Source organism: Strigops habroptila, chromosome 2 (assembly GCF_004027225.2).
Source record: "Strigops habroptila isolate Jane chromosome 2, bStrHab1.2.pri, whole genome shotgun sequence".
NCBI lineage: Eukaryota > Metazoa > Chordata > Aves > Psittaciformes > Psittacidae > Strigops > Strigops habroptila.
The window spans coordinates 122931352-122949338 of NC_044278.2; the positions used below are offsets into that span (position 1 = coordinate 122931352).

The window sequence follows — 17987 nt, forward strand, 5'->3', positions numbered from 1 at the left end:
AGACCACAAAGCTGATGCCTCACGTCAGATCCTTAAACAGGGGAAGTTCAGGTTGGATCTAAGGCAGAAATTCTTCCCTGTGAGGGTGCTGAGGTGCTGGCACAGGGTGCCCAGAGAAGCTGTGGCTGCCCCATCCCTGGCAGTGTTCAAGGCCAGGTTGGACCCAGGGGCTTGGAGCAACCTGCTCTAGTGGAAGGTGTCCCTGACTGTGGCAGGGGGTTGGAACTGGAGGAGCTTTAAGGTCCTTTCCAACCCAAACCATTCTAGGATTCTATCCCTCAGGTCCTGTTTCCAATATAACAGTACCAGCCATACAGAATCAATGCTAATGTTCACAACCAGCCTTACAAACACGGATGAACCTGGGCTCACGACCTCACAGGGTAGAGACAGAAGTCAGCAGCTTCCCAGAGGTCTCACCCATATTCCTGAGCACCATTTTGAGTGGCCTGGCCTGCAAGGCAGCTCCTTACTTGTGCAAGCCAGGCATGGCAAAGTGGGCCCCAGCCTTAGCTGAGGTCACCCCTATGCTTTGCACAAAGGACATCCTTGATGTGTGCCCAGAGCAACAGTGATGCCGCCCAGTACTCGCATGCAGAAGAGGCGTAACAGTGCTCTGCCCCATTCTTGAGGACGCTGAGCACAGGGATCTCTGTTCCAGCATTCCCAACGCAACTGTTGCCCATCAAAGCCATGACAACTGCACCAAACAGCCTTCAGTGGCGGGTCCCCTGTCCCAAGCCCGTCACAGCCCTGGCAGTCCTCTCCTCAAGCTTAGCTCCTGACAGTTGCACCTACCTGTAAGAAGCAGGTCCCAACAGGGGTGTTCTCCTTCAGGGACATGTTGTAGAAGTTACTCCTGAACACTGGCTCATTGTCATTGACATCCTGCAGGGCCACATGCACCACAGCTGAAGAGGAGAGAGCAGGGGTTCCCCTGTCTGTGGCCAGCACTGTCAGCTGAGGATGAGGATCCTTCTCATAATCCAGTGGGGCAGCGGTGGTGATGATCCCTGTGGCAGGGTCAATGGCAAACCAGCTGGAGTGGACGTCCTGGCCATGCACAATACTGTACCGCACCTCCCCGTTGAGACCCTGGTCCTTGTCACGAGCTGTCACCTGCAGCACAAAACTGCCCGGGTACACAACCTCAGGGATGCTCTGTTTGTACTCCTGCTGGTCAAAGAGTGGGGGGTTGTCATTGATATCCATCACTTGCAGCACAAAGGCTGATTCTGCCCGGAGAGGGGGAGTTCCTGAGTCAGTAGCTGTCACCCGCAAATCGTAGGAGTCCCTTTCTTCCCGATCCAGAAGCTGGTCCACACAGATCAGGTAGATGATGTTGTCCTTGGTAGTGAGAGCAAACTTGCCATCCCCTCCCTCCAGTGTGACATTGACATTGGAGTACTCGCCATAGTCTGGGTCAGAAACAGAGATGCGTGCCACATACTGGCCGGGCTGGGCTCCCTCGGAGATCTGCGGGGAGCCATCCTCACTCAGGAAGATGATAGTCATGGTGGGCTGGTTGTCATTGTAATCACGCACATGAATAGTGACAAAGGCTGTGGTGACCTCAGGATGGACAGCCTTATCCCTTGCCTGTACAACCAGCTCATGCACCTTCCTTACTTCATAGTCCAGGCCCTTGTTGAGCTTGATGACTCCAGTCCGGGAGTCAATGGTGAAGTACTGGTCAGGATCACTCTGCCGACGGTTGATCTCATAAATCACATCCCCATTGTCACCTTCATCTGCGTCAGAGGCAAAGACCTGCAGGATGCTGCTGCCAGGTTTCAAATTCTCTGAGATGAGAGTGTGATAGCGGCTCTGGTTAAAGCTAGGAGCATTGTCATTGATGTCCTGGATGGACACATCCAGCGTCATCTGGGTGCTCCTGGGAGGAGAGCCACCATCATAGGCTTCCAACAGCAGCGAATATGACGAACGGTTCTCCCGATCCAAGATGTTGCTGACCACCAGGTCCAAATACAGGACCCCGTTGGGTCCTCGACGTGTCTCCAGGCGGAAGGCCTGCCCCACATTGTCTCCCTTAATCACATAGCCCTGTGTATTGAGTAGGCCACTGTCAGCATCAAAGGCTGGGTCCAAGGGAAATCTACTGCCAATGGGTGTGTGCTCTGGGATCTGGAAGGTGCTGTGCTGTTTGGGAAAGGCTGGAGCATGGTCATTGATGTCATTCACTTGGATGTTAACTTCTACTGTGATGCCCTCTGGGGTAACAGCAATGAAGCTGTAGCGGTCTCGAGTCTCTCGGTCTAAGACACGAGCTGTTTTGATGATACCGGTGTTCTCATCTATCCCCAAATCAGTGGTGACGCCGCTGTCCTCCTGTGCGGAGATAAAATACATGTAGGCACTAGTTCCTGGGGGCAGGCCAGCACTGATGTCCCCAATGATGGTGCCAGCTGGCTGCTCCTCATCTATTTGTAGATCCAGGGTGCCCAGGACAGCAGAGCCCTTCCCTGCTCTCAGGCCTCCAAGAATTAGCAGCTCCAGCAGAAGCATGGCTGACCCCTTAATCTGTTCCATTGCTAGTGACTTGCAGAGCAGAGGGTGGCTTGATCTTCTTTAATCCTGCATGGAATGCAGACCAGAGGATGCTGGTTAAGAGGGAGCAGCAAAGGAAGGATAGGGATAAAAACAGTGGGGAGGGAAGACTATCACGTATGTGCCACCCCATTGCTCTGTATTGCCTACCCCTTGCAAGGACCAAATGTGAAAATGTGTCAGAGCAGACGGTGCCCAGGGCAAAGGCCTGGGACAACACCAGGTCAGACCTGGTCAGCTAAGCAGGTCACACCTGAAGGCTGCTGAGGTGAACAGCTAGAACCCCATCACACAGGCTGTTCCTCCCAGCCACCTGCCCTCTGGCAACACCGGAGCAGAGTGTTCCTGTGCCCTTAACAGCTGAATGCTCCCTGTGAGGCTGAGGCTGCCTGCAAGGGGACAGAGATCTGGGGACAAACAGCAGCCTAGCACCTCTCCACCCTGAAAAAAGCTGGTCTCAAGCTGGAAGAAAGCTCAACAGGCAACCATGTTGATATACACACACACCACACACGCGCCCCCCCCCCCCCCCCCCCCAGTAACATGCCTTTCAGGACCACAGATCCACATGCCAAAAAAACCCATGAAGGGCAAATCTGGTGTCCGTGGGAGGCAGCAGCTAAACTGGAGCGGGCTTACTTCCAGTGAACAATAAATTGGAGTGGCTGTATTGCAGAAGATGTACCCACAGCTGGGAATGCCCAGGACAAAATCCGACAGGGCCCATTGTTTGGCCTGGCACAGAGATCTGTGGATGCCCTGAGCGGGTACCATGGAGGGAGGTGGCACTGCAGCAGGAACGCAGCAGCTGCTGTGGATCCTTCCCGGTCCCACACCCTCCACTGCTCACTCTCCTCCTTTGTCTCCTTCTCACTGCTCCTGGCTCGTTCTGGCTCCTTCACTCCATTTCCCCCTGCCGTAGCTTCATTTCACTGCAGCAGTGGGGGAGGGACGAGCAGAAAGGAGCAGCTCCCTGCAGCCACCCCACTGCTGGACCTGCTGGACACGCTGGATACACTCCTAGTGCCCGCAGGCTGTCAGCCCCCGGGGGTCTGCCCACCCTCCCCAAGAACAGCACCAGGGATCCAGTGAGGAGCACCAGCCCCAGCGCTGCTTCCAGCCTCCGGTAAGTGAGGCTCAGTGGTCTGCGGGGATGGCGGCAGCATGAGCTCACACTTGGACTGTCTTGAAAGCATTTGCTGCTGGTCCCATAACCACACTCAGGAGCTGCTCATGTCAGAGGCAGGACGGCAGGAACCTCCCTGTCTTGGAGGATGGAGGTGGCTGACATTGCCTAGTTTGGGGACCGAGATTGTCAGCCCTTGATCAAAAGAACCCTACAGCACTGTTAACCCTTTCCAGGGGACATAGGATGATGTCCTGGGCTCTCTTTCCTACCCCAGGTCAGCTGCTTCGATTGGTTTTCCCTGTGGAAATCCTGAGTTAGTGACAGAAAAACAAAGTATTAAAAAGTGTTTTCTACGTTAAAGAAGTGTTTGCTTCAGTGGGCATCCAGTGTCTGAGGTCTATGGCAAGTGAGACCACACACTCTTCTTGTACCTGGCATGTATGAATCCTCCTTATCTCTCGGGAGCAGAAGTCAAAAGAAGATACTTCTGTCACTGTGGGCTGTGAGCAGGGGGTCTGCATTAACTCAGTGGTCCCAGCCAGGTCTGTGTCTCTGTTGGAGACAGTTAAATGTCCCCAGCTGGAGAGGTAACAGCATACATCCAGAACATGCAGTGCTGGGGAATGGGGTCCAAGTTTGCTTCTGTGATGAAACTGCATCACCCTAACTGTGCCTCAGCTGCTCAGGTCATAGGAAGGTGCAGGACAAAGTGTTTAAAACCCTGGCAGAAGGTCAGACAAAAACTAAATTCAAAGGAGAGAAGAAAAGCAGCTAGAGGGGCAAGGCTCCCTGTGGCAATCTCAGTGGCTGAGGACAGGATGAAGCTGAAAGGTCTTGGGTAGCGCCTGGAACAAATCAGGGCACAGATATGGGGAAACCCCCACGTGGTTTAATTAGTGATGTGGCTCTTGAGAAGCAGAAGGGAGTGCAGCAAGGAGGGCCTTCCACAGAGCTGCTGCCGGGGAGGGTTGAAACTTGAAAAGTTGAATCTAGGGAGTGTGAGGAACAGCTGAGAGCACTGAGGCAACAGAGATCACAAATTAGGGTCCTTGGGGTGAGGAACCGGTGATAAGTGTTTAAGGCCAGGTTGGACAGGGCTTGGAGCAACCTGGTCTAGTGGAAGGTGCCCCTGCCTGTGGCAGGGGGTTGGAGCTGGATGAGCTTTGAGGTCCCTTCCAACCCAAACCAGTCTGGGATTCTATGGTAAAAGTCTGTGTAAACTTCTCCATTTCCATCCTCCCCAGACACAAGTAGGTGGTTTCAGAGCCTAGCTACCTCTCTGCTAAGAGATGCCACCGGTGGCAGCCCTCTGCTACTGTGAAGGCTGCAGGCTGGGGTCACAGAGGAAGGCAGCAGTGACCTCAGCGCATGCAGAGTCACCACATCTCAACAGCTGCTTCCAATTAGCAGAGAGCTCAGCACTGGCTGAAGTGGTCCAGGCCCAGGCTGTGTAATGTGAGCGGGCGGCCCCGTCCTCGCTGTCCCTCCCACCACTGGCACTGAGTCCCCATGTCAGAAATGGCAGCAGAAGCCTCTGAAGAAAACTGCTGCTGCAAGAACCTGTCCAGAGAAGTGCTTGCGCTCCACAGCCATGGTAAGGAGGTTGACAAGAATGGCAGCTGAAACAGAGTGAGTTGCACCATAAGCATCAGCCTAGGGCTGATGGTCTGGCACACCAGGAGATCCTGGCCTACACCGGGGCACCAGGAGAGCCCAGCCTACACTTAGCACTCAAACCACATATAGGGAAAAACAAACAAAAGGATCTGGAATCACAGAGGGACCAGTGCGTGCATCCCTGCCAGCGTTACCTCTCATCTCATGGCAGCCCTGAGGAAGGGGAAGCAGGCCCACAGCGGCCCCAGAAGAGAAGCTGGAAAGACGGCACCCACTGTGCATGCCACAAACAGATGTCAGAGTGCTTGCTGTGCAAAAGCTCCATCAAAGCTGCAGATGCTGCTGATGCCATATCCAAAGTCTCACATGAGAGGCCATGAGTCATGTAATGATGTTTTTTGAGACTCCAGCCCAGTTGAGGAAGGATGCAGAAGCCCATTTAATCTTTGCTGAGCACCAGTCACTGACCTGGAACATGCTTTTCTCTTCTACATTCACACAGATCCCTCTCTCAAGAGTTTCTGATTATCGCCCCTCAGAATGAGCCACAGCTCAGGCTTGCCTGCAGTGCAGCCTTAGGCTAACGACTCATCTTCAGTCTTTACTATCTGCGACTACCTACAGAACCATCTCCATGCCTCCTGGCCCTCCTACCACCACCCACCTGGGCCTTCAGGACCAGCACCCTATTGCTCACTTCCAGCCCAGCCACACAGCCTCATTCCCCTCTGATACCAGCTCTGAGCAGTGACCAGCCTCCCATGAGGTGACCATGCTCTCAGTCAAGCTTCACTGCATCCCTGTCCATCCCATTTCTGTGCCACACCAGAGCTTCCTGCCTGCTGTCCTGCCTCTGGAAACACTCCCCCCTCAAAGGACACTCTAATAAAATCTCCTCACGCATTAGCCAGTTCCCACATCCCAGCCCACACGCATCTGATCTGGCCCCTGCCACACCATGTGCCCATCGCAGAGGTGCCGCAGGGCCGTGTCTACGCCTTGTCCACGGGTGCCCCAGGCTGTCAGGGGTCTCCCTCCCGCAGACCTCCCGGACCTCTCTCCCCCACGCCCCCCGGCGCCTGGGGCTCCCCGCACCGCCTGGGGCTTTCCAGCCGCCCCAGGCACAGCCCCATCCCGGGCACAGCCCCATCCCCGACGTCGCGCTCAGTGCAGTCTCGGTGCCGCAGCTCTGCCAGCCGCGGTCCCCTCCGCTCGGGCCCGCAGCCCCCGCCCGGCGCCTCCGCGGCTCCTCCGAGCGCCCGCCCCGCGACAGGGCTTCCCCTGCGGCCACATCCGCGGCAGCACCGGTCCCGCACCCGCCCCGTCCCGCTCCTCCGCTGCCAGCGCCGGCCCCGCTGCCGTCGCGCCGCGGGCGAGGCCGGTCCGGCCGTGGATCCCTGGTGCTGCGCCGCCGCGGGCGCGCCCCCCCCGCCCCCCCGCTCCATTGTCTGCGCTGCGGAGGCAGAACAAAGCGCCCGGTCCCGGTCCTGGTCGTGGTTCGGTCCCGGTGCTGGTCGTGGTCCCGGTGCTGGTTCTGGTGCTGGTCCCGGTGCCGGTCCCAGTCCAGGTCCCAGCCCCGGGCCCCGGCCTTTGCTTGGTCCCGGTCCCGCCCGGCCCGCCACGGCCCGGCCCGCCCCGGCCCGGCCCGCCTTGAGGCGATGCCGCTGTGCGGAGCACCGGGCGAGGGCGCGGGGCAGCCGGAGCGAGTCGGTGCCCGGCGCTGGCACTTACACCGCGCGTCCCGCGCTGGCTGTGCTCACATCCCGCAGAATCCGGCTCCGCCAAGAGGTCCCGCAGCCTCTCCCGTACCCCGATGCTCCGGTGCCGCGGTCGCTTCGATGCCGCTTGCGGCTCCGGTACCAGCAGCGCTCCAGAGCCCTCCTGCGCCGCGGCCACCCCGGTGTGTCGGTGCCTCCCGGTGCCGCGGCCGCCCCGGTCGCCCCGCAGAGCGCTCGGCGGCGGGTCGGCGCTGGCTCGGCGCGGAGGCTCCTGCTGAAACCCGACCCAGCGCCGCCCTCAGCCCCCCGCTCCCCCCGCTCCCCCCATCCCCGCCCCGCCACCGGAGCGCGGCGGCGGAGCGCGGCCCCCGAGCGGCCCCGGGCTGGGGTCCGGGGCGGTAGGACCCCGTGGCGGGGCACGAAGGGTCCGGGGAGCAGCGTCGGGGAGAAGGGCTGGAGCCGGAGTAAAGAGGGATGGGGAGGAAGCAACGGGCGCCGGGAGCCCGGGGAAAGGAGAAGGGTTAGGCAGGAGCGAGGGCAGGGCAGTCTTGGGATGGGACAGGGCAAGGAGAGGGCTGGGCAGGAGATGGGGGGAGGCTATGCGTGACAGTGAGGACACTGGGGCCACGATCGCAGAGGCACAGTCCATTCTCTGTTCTCTGTTCCTTCCTAAGCAGAGCCCAGAGTCCAAGTATCTGTAACCTATAACATGCTGGCACCTTGGCTCACATCAGGGCGTCTAATGTCCATGTAGAAGGTACTATCTCATCTGTAGCACCTGCACTGCAAGTGGCTGGGTCCTACCAGTCTATGATGAGACAAACTAAGACTCTGGTGAGCGACTGTCAAGGCTTCTCCACCAGTGGCTGCTGCCTGGCGCAGCCTGGCCACTAGAACTGCTTTTCCCTGCTCCAGCCAGACCAGGTCCCAGCAGCATTGGTGTGTGGGTTGGAGACCACTCTGCCTCCAGGCCAATAATCACTACTGGACCTTCTTTTAGTCTACCTTCTTAGTAGAGAAGCTGCCATTGCCTACTGGCTATGACAGTCCATTGCTAAGATCTCATGCTATTAAAGCCGCAGCTCAGTCTGCTTCCTCAGGAAAATGTCTAGGTTCTTCAATCAGTGACAACCAATTCAATCAGAGAATATGGACAGGCTGGATCAATGGGCCAAGGCCAGTGGTAAGAAATTCAACAAGACGAAGTGCCGGGTCCTGCACTTGGGCCACAACAACCCCACAGAACGCTCCAGGCTTGGGGAAGAATGGCTGGAAAGCTGCTCATAGAAAAGGACCCTGGGGGGGCTGAGTGACGGAGCTGAACATGAGCAGCTTGTGCCCAAGCAGCAGCCAAGAAGCCACCAGCATCCTGGCCTGGATCAGCACCAGTGTGGCAGCAGGGCCAGGGCAGTGATTGTCCCCCTGCACTGGGCACTGGTAAGGCCACACCTTGAATCCTGTGTTCAGTTCTAGGCCCCTCACTCCAAGAGAGACATTGAGGTGCTGGAGCAGGGCCAGAGAAGGGCACCGGAGCTGGTGCAGGGCCTGGAGCACAAGTGTGGTGGGGAACGGCTGAGGGACCTGGGGGTGGGGTTTGGCCTGGAGGCAAGGAGGCTGAGGGGAGACTGTATTGCAGCCTTTCAATACTTAAAGGTGGCTTATAAGAAAGATGGGCAGGACTTTTTAATAGGGCCTGTAGCAATAGGATAAGGGGCAATGGTTTTAAACTAAAGAAGAGTAGATTCAGACTAGATATAAGGAAGAATTTTTTTACAGTGAGTGTGCTGAGGCACTGGCACAGGGTGCCCAGAGAAGCTGTGGCTGCCCCATCCCTGGCAGTGTTCAAGGCCAGGTTGGACACAGGGGCTTGGAGCAACTTGATCTGGTTCAAGATGTCTCTGCTTGTTGCAGATGCTTGGACTAGATGACCTTTAAAGGCCCCTTCCAACCTTCCAATTTATAACCTGAGGACGTATGGGCTGAATGAACAGAGCAGTAGATGAAAGCTGGCTGCACCTCTGGGCTCAAAGGGTAGTGATCAGTGACTCAATATAGAGTTGGTGCCTGGAAGCCAGGAAAGTACAGCAAGCATTGAATTGTGAGCCAGTGTTGTGCAGTACCTTCACTAATATTCTGTGGTGACACAGAGTGCAAGTTTGCAGATGACACTCAGAGGAGTGGCTGATATGTTGCATGGCAGAACTTTGGTCAAGAGAGATGTCTAGAAACTCGAAGAATTGGATTAGCAGAAACCTCATGAAGGTCAATAAGGAGAAGTACAAAGTTCTGGTCCTGAGGCAGAATAACCTGTAACTGGTACAGGGTGGGAACCAACCCAGTTGCTGTCCTGCTGAAAAGAACCTGGAGGTAGGGGTGGAATCAAGACTCAATAGTTTGCTCTCGTTGCAAATCAGGCAAACAACTTCCTGCACTACACAGGAGAAGGGTGAGCAGCAAATAAAGGGAAATAATTATCCTCTCAAGCTGGGAGGTGGTGTAGCCACCCTGCAATCCTGTGTACATTCCTGGCCCCTCTATTCCTGAGGAATATGGAAAAACTGTAGGAGATAGGTAGGGGCCAGGCACACATAAAGAGACACTGAAGAAGCTGAGCTTGCTCAGGCTGGTGATGAGTAGCTTAAGGGGCTTCTTAATGGCATCTTACTGCTACATGAGGACATGTTAAAAAGATGATGGCACCAAATGTTTTGCAGTAGCAGACAATAGAACAGTAACAATGGACACAATTACAGCTTGGGAGATTCAGAGTGAACATTTGGGGAAGTGTTTTCCACCAGGAGAATTGTGCAGCCCTTGAAAAAGCTACCCACAGAGGTTGATCTGACACCTGATCTGAGCATTATTGGCAGTCTGTCTTCAAATGAAAGTTTGGACTGTGCATCTCTGGACACCCCTTTTAATGAGAAGGGCTGTCTACGGTGAATCTGTGAATTTCATTCCATTTCTGTTATGCCACTCCTTAATAATAGCTTTTTGCTTTTATGATGTTCTGGGCACCCTCTATACTCACGATATCTCTTCACTTTGTGTCACTGAGCAGCACTTTCAGTGTATTTTGTTTTTCCCTCTGAGATCTTCACTGGGAAAAGTTCAATAGGTGAGCTCCAAACCTGACCCTCACCAGACCATGCATCTGTTTGAGCACAAACCTTTTGAGTTTCTGTTAAATTTTTTCCCCAGTCTTCCGCATCTTACAGTTTTCATATTAATTTATCTCTTCTCCATTTGACTAAATAATTTCTCATGTGCTACTGTAGCACTGTAGTTCAGATACTGATCAAGCTTTTTTCCTGCCCCCCTCAAACCACTTCTAAAGAAAGTTGTCTAATGTGCACTCTAGCAAACCTGCTGCATTTGATCACATTTGCCAATTATTGTCATATTTTCAAATTATTATTTCCCTTTAAAATCTGCCTTGATCCCTTCATACGACTGCAAGCAATCTGCATTTTCCATAGTCATTCACTTCAGTCCTCCTTTCTTCAGCAATCTGTGATGTTTGTCATTCTTCAGCCTCATGCACTGCCGCAGGTCATTAAACAACCCTCATCTCAGACTTGCAATTTGTACGCAAGTGCTGTCTCTACTTAGGGATGGAAATTAGTGGATTTCTTTTGGTATCCTTTTGGTATTCTAATTTACTATATATTCTTGATCCCCCTTGGCAAGAGAGGGGTGAATAGATCCATATCATCTGCTTGGCCTTCAGAGAGATCTTTGACAGTCTTTCTGACATGCGAGTATCTTTGAAGCTGTATGTGGACTACATATTTTTATATATACATGTACATATATGTATTTTCTACATTGGTAGAAAAATGTAAGTTAACCTACGCCTTGTAAGAGCAACTACGATACAGAAACAAGAGCAGAAATCTGCTATTCAACTATTCAGGGCAGAAGGTTACTGGTAGTAGTCAAGGTTGGGACAGGACTGCAAGGCTCCAGCTGTACCATGCCTTTTGATAGAAATTAATAATATGGAGACCAGAGTATAGACAAGGGGGCACATTGTGAAGGTGAGTCTGGATTCATCAGTGCTTTGGTGAACTTAAGAAATGGCAATAATGTAGGAGCCAGTGAAACACAGCAAACGGAGTCAGTAGTGACCGGAGCCAGTAGTGACCGGAGCATGGCTGGGAGGCAGCACAGAAAACACACTCTGCATACTTTGTGTTATCCTAGAGCTACAAGCAAAAGCTGCACTGCAATGGGATGTCGTGCTCTCTCTCGTGTTGCTCTTCTGCCACAATGACCCTGATCCTGGAGTCAAGCACACCCCCACTCTGACTGGACTCTCCATGTTCTCACCCTCATCCATAGCAGCTGGGAAGTGGTCTGTCAGTTTAGCACCTTCCTGCTAGATGGCAGCTTGCTCCTGAACCAGATAGGAGCAACTGGCAGGTAGCCCGGCAGCACTAAGTTGCTCAGAGGCTTCCACGCTTGCAGGCTGGAGCCTGGCTCAAAAGTCCCAAACAGGAAATCCTTCTGGGATGTGCTTAGGCTCTGATTCCCGGATGTTCACAGCAAGCAAAGGCTTCCTGCATTCAGAATGGAGGTTAAAAATAAAAGAAGGCAGGCACCTGCTAGGAACATCCATTGCTGGGGGTGCAGGAAGGAAGCACAGCTCTCCCTGAGACAGGAGTAAGGGTTTTTGGGTGAGATCCCAAGTTTGCCTCTGCTATTTGGAATGCCCTTGAAATCCATGACATATAAAGAAGGGGCTGCAAGATCCTTTCACCTGGCAAATGGGGCTGGTACCTCAGCTTTGCAGCTCTATACTCACAGCCTGGTCAAAGGAAATGCTGCTGAAGGTAACCTGACTTAGATTTGAACCTTACAGTGGAAGAGTTCTGCATCTCCTGCTTGCCAGGATGGACACAAAGCTCCTGTAACATAAAGGTCTTGCAACAGGCATGTTTCTGTGCCATAGGGTTTGTTCATGAGTAGCCTGGAGCCCTGAATGTCAGGTCCTCTCCCTGCGCCGCATGCAGTGGGCAGTTAGGGTAGAGCAGGTTGAGTTCTTGCCTTCTCTTTACCTTGGAAATGTGGTGAAGCTTGGGAGTGTTGGAAGCAGCTGGACTGAGCAATGGTCTTAACATCACACTTAATGCTACATTACGCCTGAAGGAAGGATGCTGAGCCATCACCTCCCCTTGCTTCCCATCTGTCTCATGGTAGCCTGGTAAGGACTCCCCACAGCCTATTTTCCAGGGCTCTTATTTGTACAGTCCTAAATGCCCTGAACACTCGATTGTCTACCTTGTCTCCTTTTTTAAAGGAATTCTCTAGCACAGAAAACCTGTGAAACAGTTGGGCTTAAAATGTTGCTACTTGCTATCTCCTTGCCTTGAACTTACATTACACCATCCATCTTGCAGGCTGGGAGTTCCACTGCTCATTGTTTTACCTGTCCCAGGCCTGGACTTGTTCTTAACTTTGCCAGCTCCTTGCATTCCCAACTAGCAGGTCTCTTGGTAGCTCAGCTTGGGACTTCTCAAACAGCTCATTTGGTATTATTTTAAGTCATAGCAGCATCTAAAGGTTAAAACTTCAAGTGAAGCAATAAAACAGTTCATGCTCAGAAGACAAAATAATCAAAAGTGAAGACAAGTAGGTAGGTAGAACAAAGAGCATGGAAGGGTAAGGCTACAAGTGAGATAGCAGTTATATTCTCTGCAGATACTTTCTAAACAGCAGAGCACAGGCAGATTTTAAACAGTAGGAAAAACAAACCCAGATCTGTCAGCTGCTTTATTCCCATCCCTCACAGAGGGTTCCACTGGACACAGAAGCCCCTGTCATGCTCGGCAGATGTGCACCTAACAAATTCTTCAAGTCCACCCGTAATGGACTTCACAAACCTGCCAGTCCATTGATTCAGCGCTAATTTTTCTTTGCTATTATTTAAACCCATTATTTCTTGTCGTATCTATCTTGTACATTCTATCTTGTACTATCCAGTGTCATGAACACTGGAAATAGATTGTTCTCTTTGCAACTGTCTTTTACAAATTGAGGTGGTTCTCATATTTTCTCACTTTTCTTCAAGCTAAACTGCCCCAGAGAATTTTATCTTCCCATCCTGTATTTTCTCAACCTCTAACCATCTCCTCTGGACTTTCTCAGATTTGTCCACATTCTCTGAAGGGCACTAAGACTGGTCACAGTACTGTGGCTAAGGGCCTTATCACAGCAAAGCAAAGCCAGAAATGTTACTTCATGCATCCTGCCAGTCATATTCCTGTTTATACCATCTCATATGATGTTACATTGGTTTTGCAACAACATGCCCATAGCTGATTCATATTCAACCTGCGCGTCACTATAAACTAAACACTGAGAACTACTGTATAGACTGTTGTTTCTCTGTCTCTATACAGGTTATTATTTCTACCAAGTGGATAATCTTCCTACAAGGAATAATAATTTTAGTATTTTTATCAATGTTTTTTAGTATCTTGACTAACAATCTGTAAGGAAGTATGGACTGACTAAAGAGAAACATGCAGAACAAGAGGGAAATTATATTACTGCAGCTTTAGTGATGCTAACTTAATGTTCAATATTTATAAAGACTGTAGAAAACAAAGCAATCAGAGCCATAAGAAGGAGTCAACATTGGTAGAACAAGTTTCCACATGGAGAGCTTCAGAAAGATTAAAAATATAAGTGATTTCTAAAGGTCTGTAAGAAAGAATTTTTTTTTTTCACTGTGTATAATGTTTCAATCTAGCAAACGAAGGCAGAACAGGAGCAATGGGGTGGAATGGCCATTATAAAAACTAAAAGTAAAGAGCAACAGTTCAATGGAAGGAGGAATTAATCACTAGAATACTAAGAAAAAGGCATAACAGATCCCTAGCAGTCCAGGTTGTCCATCTTTGGCTGCACAGGGTGCTGGGCCATCTTGTCTAGATCATGCTTTTGCTAAGAGAGGTTGGACCAGATGATCCTTGAGGTCCCTGTCAAGACCCACTTCAAGCTGGTATTCTGGTGTTCATGGTCTTTCTCAACAGATGTGCTAGCTTAGCAGATGTTACAGGGTTTGAAAAGGAGTCTCTCCTTGAGGTTCTCTGAGCTTTGTGATTCCCCAAAGTCACCCAGACCTAGTGGCTGAACTGTTCTGTGTATGCTGCCTGCCCCAGCAAACGCCTCCCAGAGAGAGAACTGAACTGTGTCAAACCAAGGAATGATTTTTGTGATGAGAAATAGGAAGATGACATTGAAACCATCTAATACATTTTAGTCTGTGATCAAAGACAAAACTGGAATCAACATTTCCAGAGCAGGGAGTTGACTGAGCTGAGCCCTGTGCTACTGACTGCTCTACTTCCTGTCCTGGCTTCTTCCATCCTCCTCTTCTGGAAGCTCTTCGTCCACGTTTCTGCACCACGGTGACCTCATTTGGCAGCAGCCTCTGCAAACATAACGCTGACTGAAGTGCACCATTCTCATAGGTGCCTCTTAGAAAGCTGCTCACCAAGGCCTGGACTTCCTCCCTGCTAGCAAACAAGTCTCCTTCTATTCCCCTGAAAATCAGCTGGGAGGAAGTGAGATGGGGAGGTGGTTTCCGAAATCCTGTGGATTGTGATTACAGACAGTCTCAGGACCCATGGCGTGGGGGTGGGGAGCACAGGAGCTGCATTGGGAATTATTTTCATGTGAGGTGAACACATGCTTTTGATCAACAGCGTTCACAAACATATACAAGCCTGATGGCAAAGGGCCTGATGGTGCTTTTAAAAGGAAGAAAACAATTTGAGGAATATCCCTTCCCAAAGAATATGGGTTTTGCTTTGGAGGAGCTTTCTATATATAGTGAGGTGATTATTTCAGAATGGAAAATGTTTGTTCAGGAAGGAAAGGCTCTGAGATCAGCAGAGTCGAGTCTCACCCACATGCTGTCGACTCCATTGGATTCTTCTGCCCAGCAGCAGGGAGCTGGGAGGAGTCTGCAGGGGAATGCGACTGTCCAGCAATCCCCCACCTATACCTGAGTGCTGTTCTCTAGAGGTTGGGGTCAGGCTCTGGGCTGACACAGAGGGGCAGGATCTGGAGTAACAGCCGATGATTCCTCCAGGAAAAATACAAATGCAGAAGGTCTGACCTTCTTTTTGCCTTAGACAAATGAAGTTTACCATCCACAGCTGATGCGCACTGGGATGCAACAAGATATCCTACCAATACACTCTACTCCTGCACATGCCAGCAAGCAAACTGGTAACAGCGCACACTGACCAAACAGCCCGTGCTAAATATGCTGCATGCATATATAGGGTCTGAACTGCACTAAATATACCTGCCAGAAATAGACACGGAAAGCTGCGGTTCTTAAAGTAGAGTGACACACCAACATACACCGCTACCCCGTCGCTGGGAGGGAGGGGGAACTGGTGTGATACATCTCCATCTAGTGGACATTTGTGGGTTACACAATCTTAATCCATGAATCGTAGTTAGCTGTAGCGTTGCTTATGAGTCCCAGACACAGACCGGTTTGTATGCTAAACTTACAGTGTTTAAACTATTAACCCCCCCAACCATTAACTTTCAGTTTAAGCTGCTATAATGTACGTAATTCAACAAAGACGTTACCATTAGGCAACATCAACTCCTCTAATCCAATTCACAATCCAAAAAACATCCCATAGGTTAAGAATGCCAGTATAAGCCTACCACACACTTTAAAAAGTTACAGACATCTCCGGGTTAAACCCCAGCTGTGCAGCTCCTCCACAGCAGAGTCAGGCTGGAACTAACCATCAAGTTGATTCTGCTTTACATAACCCTTGAGGACCATAACTGACCTTGCAGAATGAAGAAAATGAGTTTGGTTTATGAGTCAACTTAATTATTCTTAAATATCTAAAAATAAGCCAGGCTACTGTGAGGCACTGGGAGAAGGAAGAAGGGACAGGTAATCCAGGAGGAATATCGAGATCTTATCCAAGCAAGCAGATACGGGTTCAGGAAAACCAAAGCCCACCTGGAGTCAAATCTGGCAAGAATTGTGAAGTGCAACAAGGGAGGCTTCTGCAGGTATATCAGCAGCAACAGGAAGACTAAGGAAAACATGAGTCCACTGCTATTAGCACCCTGCTGACAAAGAAGACAGAAAAGCAGCCTTCAGGAATCCCTGTTGTAGAAGATCACCACATTTGTCAGGCATAATTTACACTTAGTAGCACTGTGTTGGCTGTCACCAATCACCTCCTTATTGTCCATGTACCATAGCATAGTTTCCAGGAGGATCTGCTCCATGATCCTGCTGGACACTGAGGTGGGTCTGACTGGCCTGTAGTTACCCAGATCTTCCTTTTCCCGTTTTTAAAAATGGGGGTTAGTTTCCCCTTTTCCAGTCAGTGGGAACTTCTCAAATATGATGGGCAGTGGCTTAGGAACTTCATCCGCCAGTTCCCTCAGGACCCATGGATGCATCTCCCCAGGTCCCATGGACTTGCGCGCCTTCACGTTCCTTAGACAGCCTCAAACACAATCTTCTCCTAAAGGGGCAGTTCTTCATCCTCCCAGTCTGTGCTTTTGCTTTCTGCTACTATTATGTATTATCTGTCATAATAGACATGCCCCTTTTTTCCATGTTTCTTTACAGCGTTGCCCACCTAGAGTACATCAGAGAGGTTTTACAGTGTTGCCTAATGGACTTCTGGAAGGTGTTTAGATTTTGTACGGAAGGCAGTTGTAAACACTGTAAACTCAAAATTGCACCTTGTCTGCTTTGTGACCCAAAGACAACTTAGTGGCTGCCAAAGACTTTCGTCATCAGTCATAGATAGGATCCTTCCCTGTTCATGTTCATTGAGAGAATATTGTAGAGGAGAAGAGGACCATAAACTTTGAAAATTTAAATTTAAAATCACCCTAGGGCTTGTGGAAAAAATAAAAAAAAGGAGAAGCTGATACTCTGCCTTTAACATCTGTGCCTCCATGCAACAGCTGTGACCAGCACTGTCTGCAGTTACAGAAAGTATCATGCAACTTAAATGGAAGGAGGAAAAACCATACCATGCAGGTGTTATTAAAGGTGTCCTAAGAAGTGTTTAATCCAGCTGGTTACTGGAGGTGTTCAAGGCCAGATTGGATGGGGTTTTGAGCAAGCTGATCTAGTGAAAGATGTCCCTGCTCATGGCAAGGGGGGTTGGACTAGATGATTTTTAAAGGTCCTTTCTAAGCCAAACCATTCTACGACTCTACAATTTTATGACTGTGATTATTCTCCCTGATGTCAGTGTACTGGATGACTGTCCCCTTAGTGTTGGGTGGGAATGACAGAGTGTTTTGTGCTATTGGAAAGATAGTAGAATCCTAGAATCCTAGAATAGGTGAAGATGAAAGGGATATCTGAAGGACTTCTTCTAGTCCAGTCCCTCTGCTCAAGGCAGTGTTGACTACAGCAGGTTGCTCAGGACTGTGTCCAGTTTTGTTCTGAATATCTCCAAGGCAGGAGACTACACAACATCCCTCCGCAACCTGATCCAGTGTTTTACCCCCCTCACAGGAGAAAATCTTTTTGTATGTTTAAATGGAATCTTGTGTTTCAATTTGACAGTGTCAGTGAAGTGGGATACCTTAAGGAATAGTGGGAAAAGTGGGTTATGTCCATATAACTGTTCTCTGTAATAAATGAAGAAAACAGGACATAGAAAAGTGAAGGAAATAATGCTGAAAACTGAGGAAGTTCATTACAGTCCTTGGTTTTGCTCAGATTTGTTTCACAATCGGGGATTGGGTACCTCCAAACCAGAATATATATGGTCATAAGAAGGACTGAATCGCAGAGTAATTGAGGTTGGAAGGGACACTTAGAGATCTAAGCCACCTCCCCTGCTCAAAGCAGGGACAACTAGAGCCTTTCTAAAGTTCAAGCAAACAACAACCACTGCTCTCCCCTTGTACATCAAGTCATCTCATGG

General features: G+C 50.7%; 1 protein-coding gene across 1 annotated transcript in view; it reads right to left on the reverse strand.

Annotated features, from left to right (window-relative positions):
• DCHS1 (dachsous cadherin-related 1) overlaps nt 1–7315 on the reverse strand; it is a 52882-nt gene extending 45567 nt beyond the window's left edge. Inside the window, 2 exon segments of the mRNA XM_030477124.1 lie at nt 799–2595; nt 7075–7315. Coding sequence (XP_030332984.1) covers nt 799–2550 — 1752 coding nt within the window. The 5' untranslated portion in view covers nt 2551–2595; nt 7075–7315.
• Between the last annotated feature and the right edge of the window lie 10672 nt (nt 7316–17987).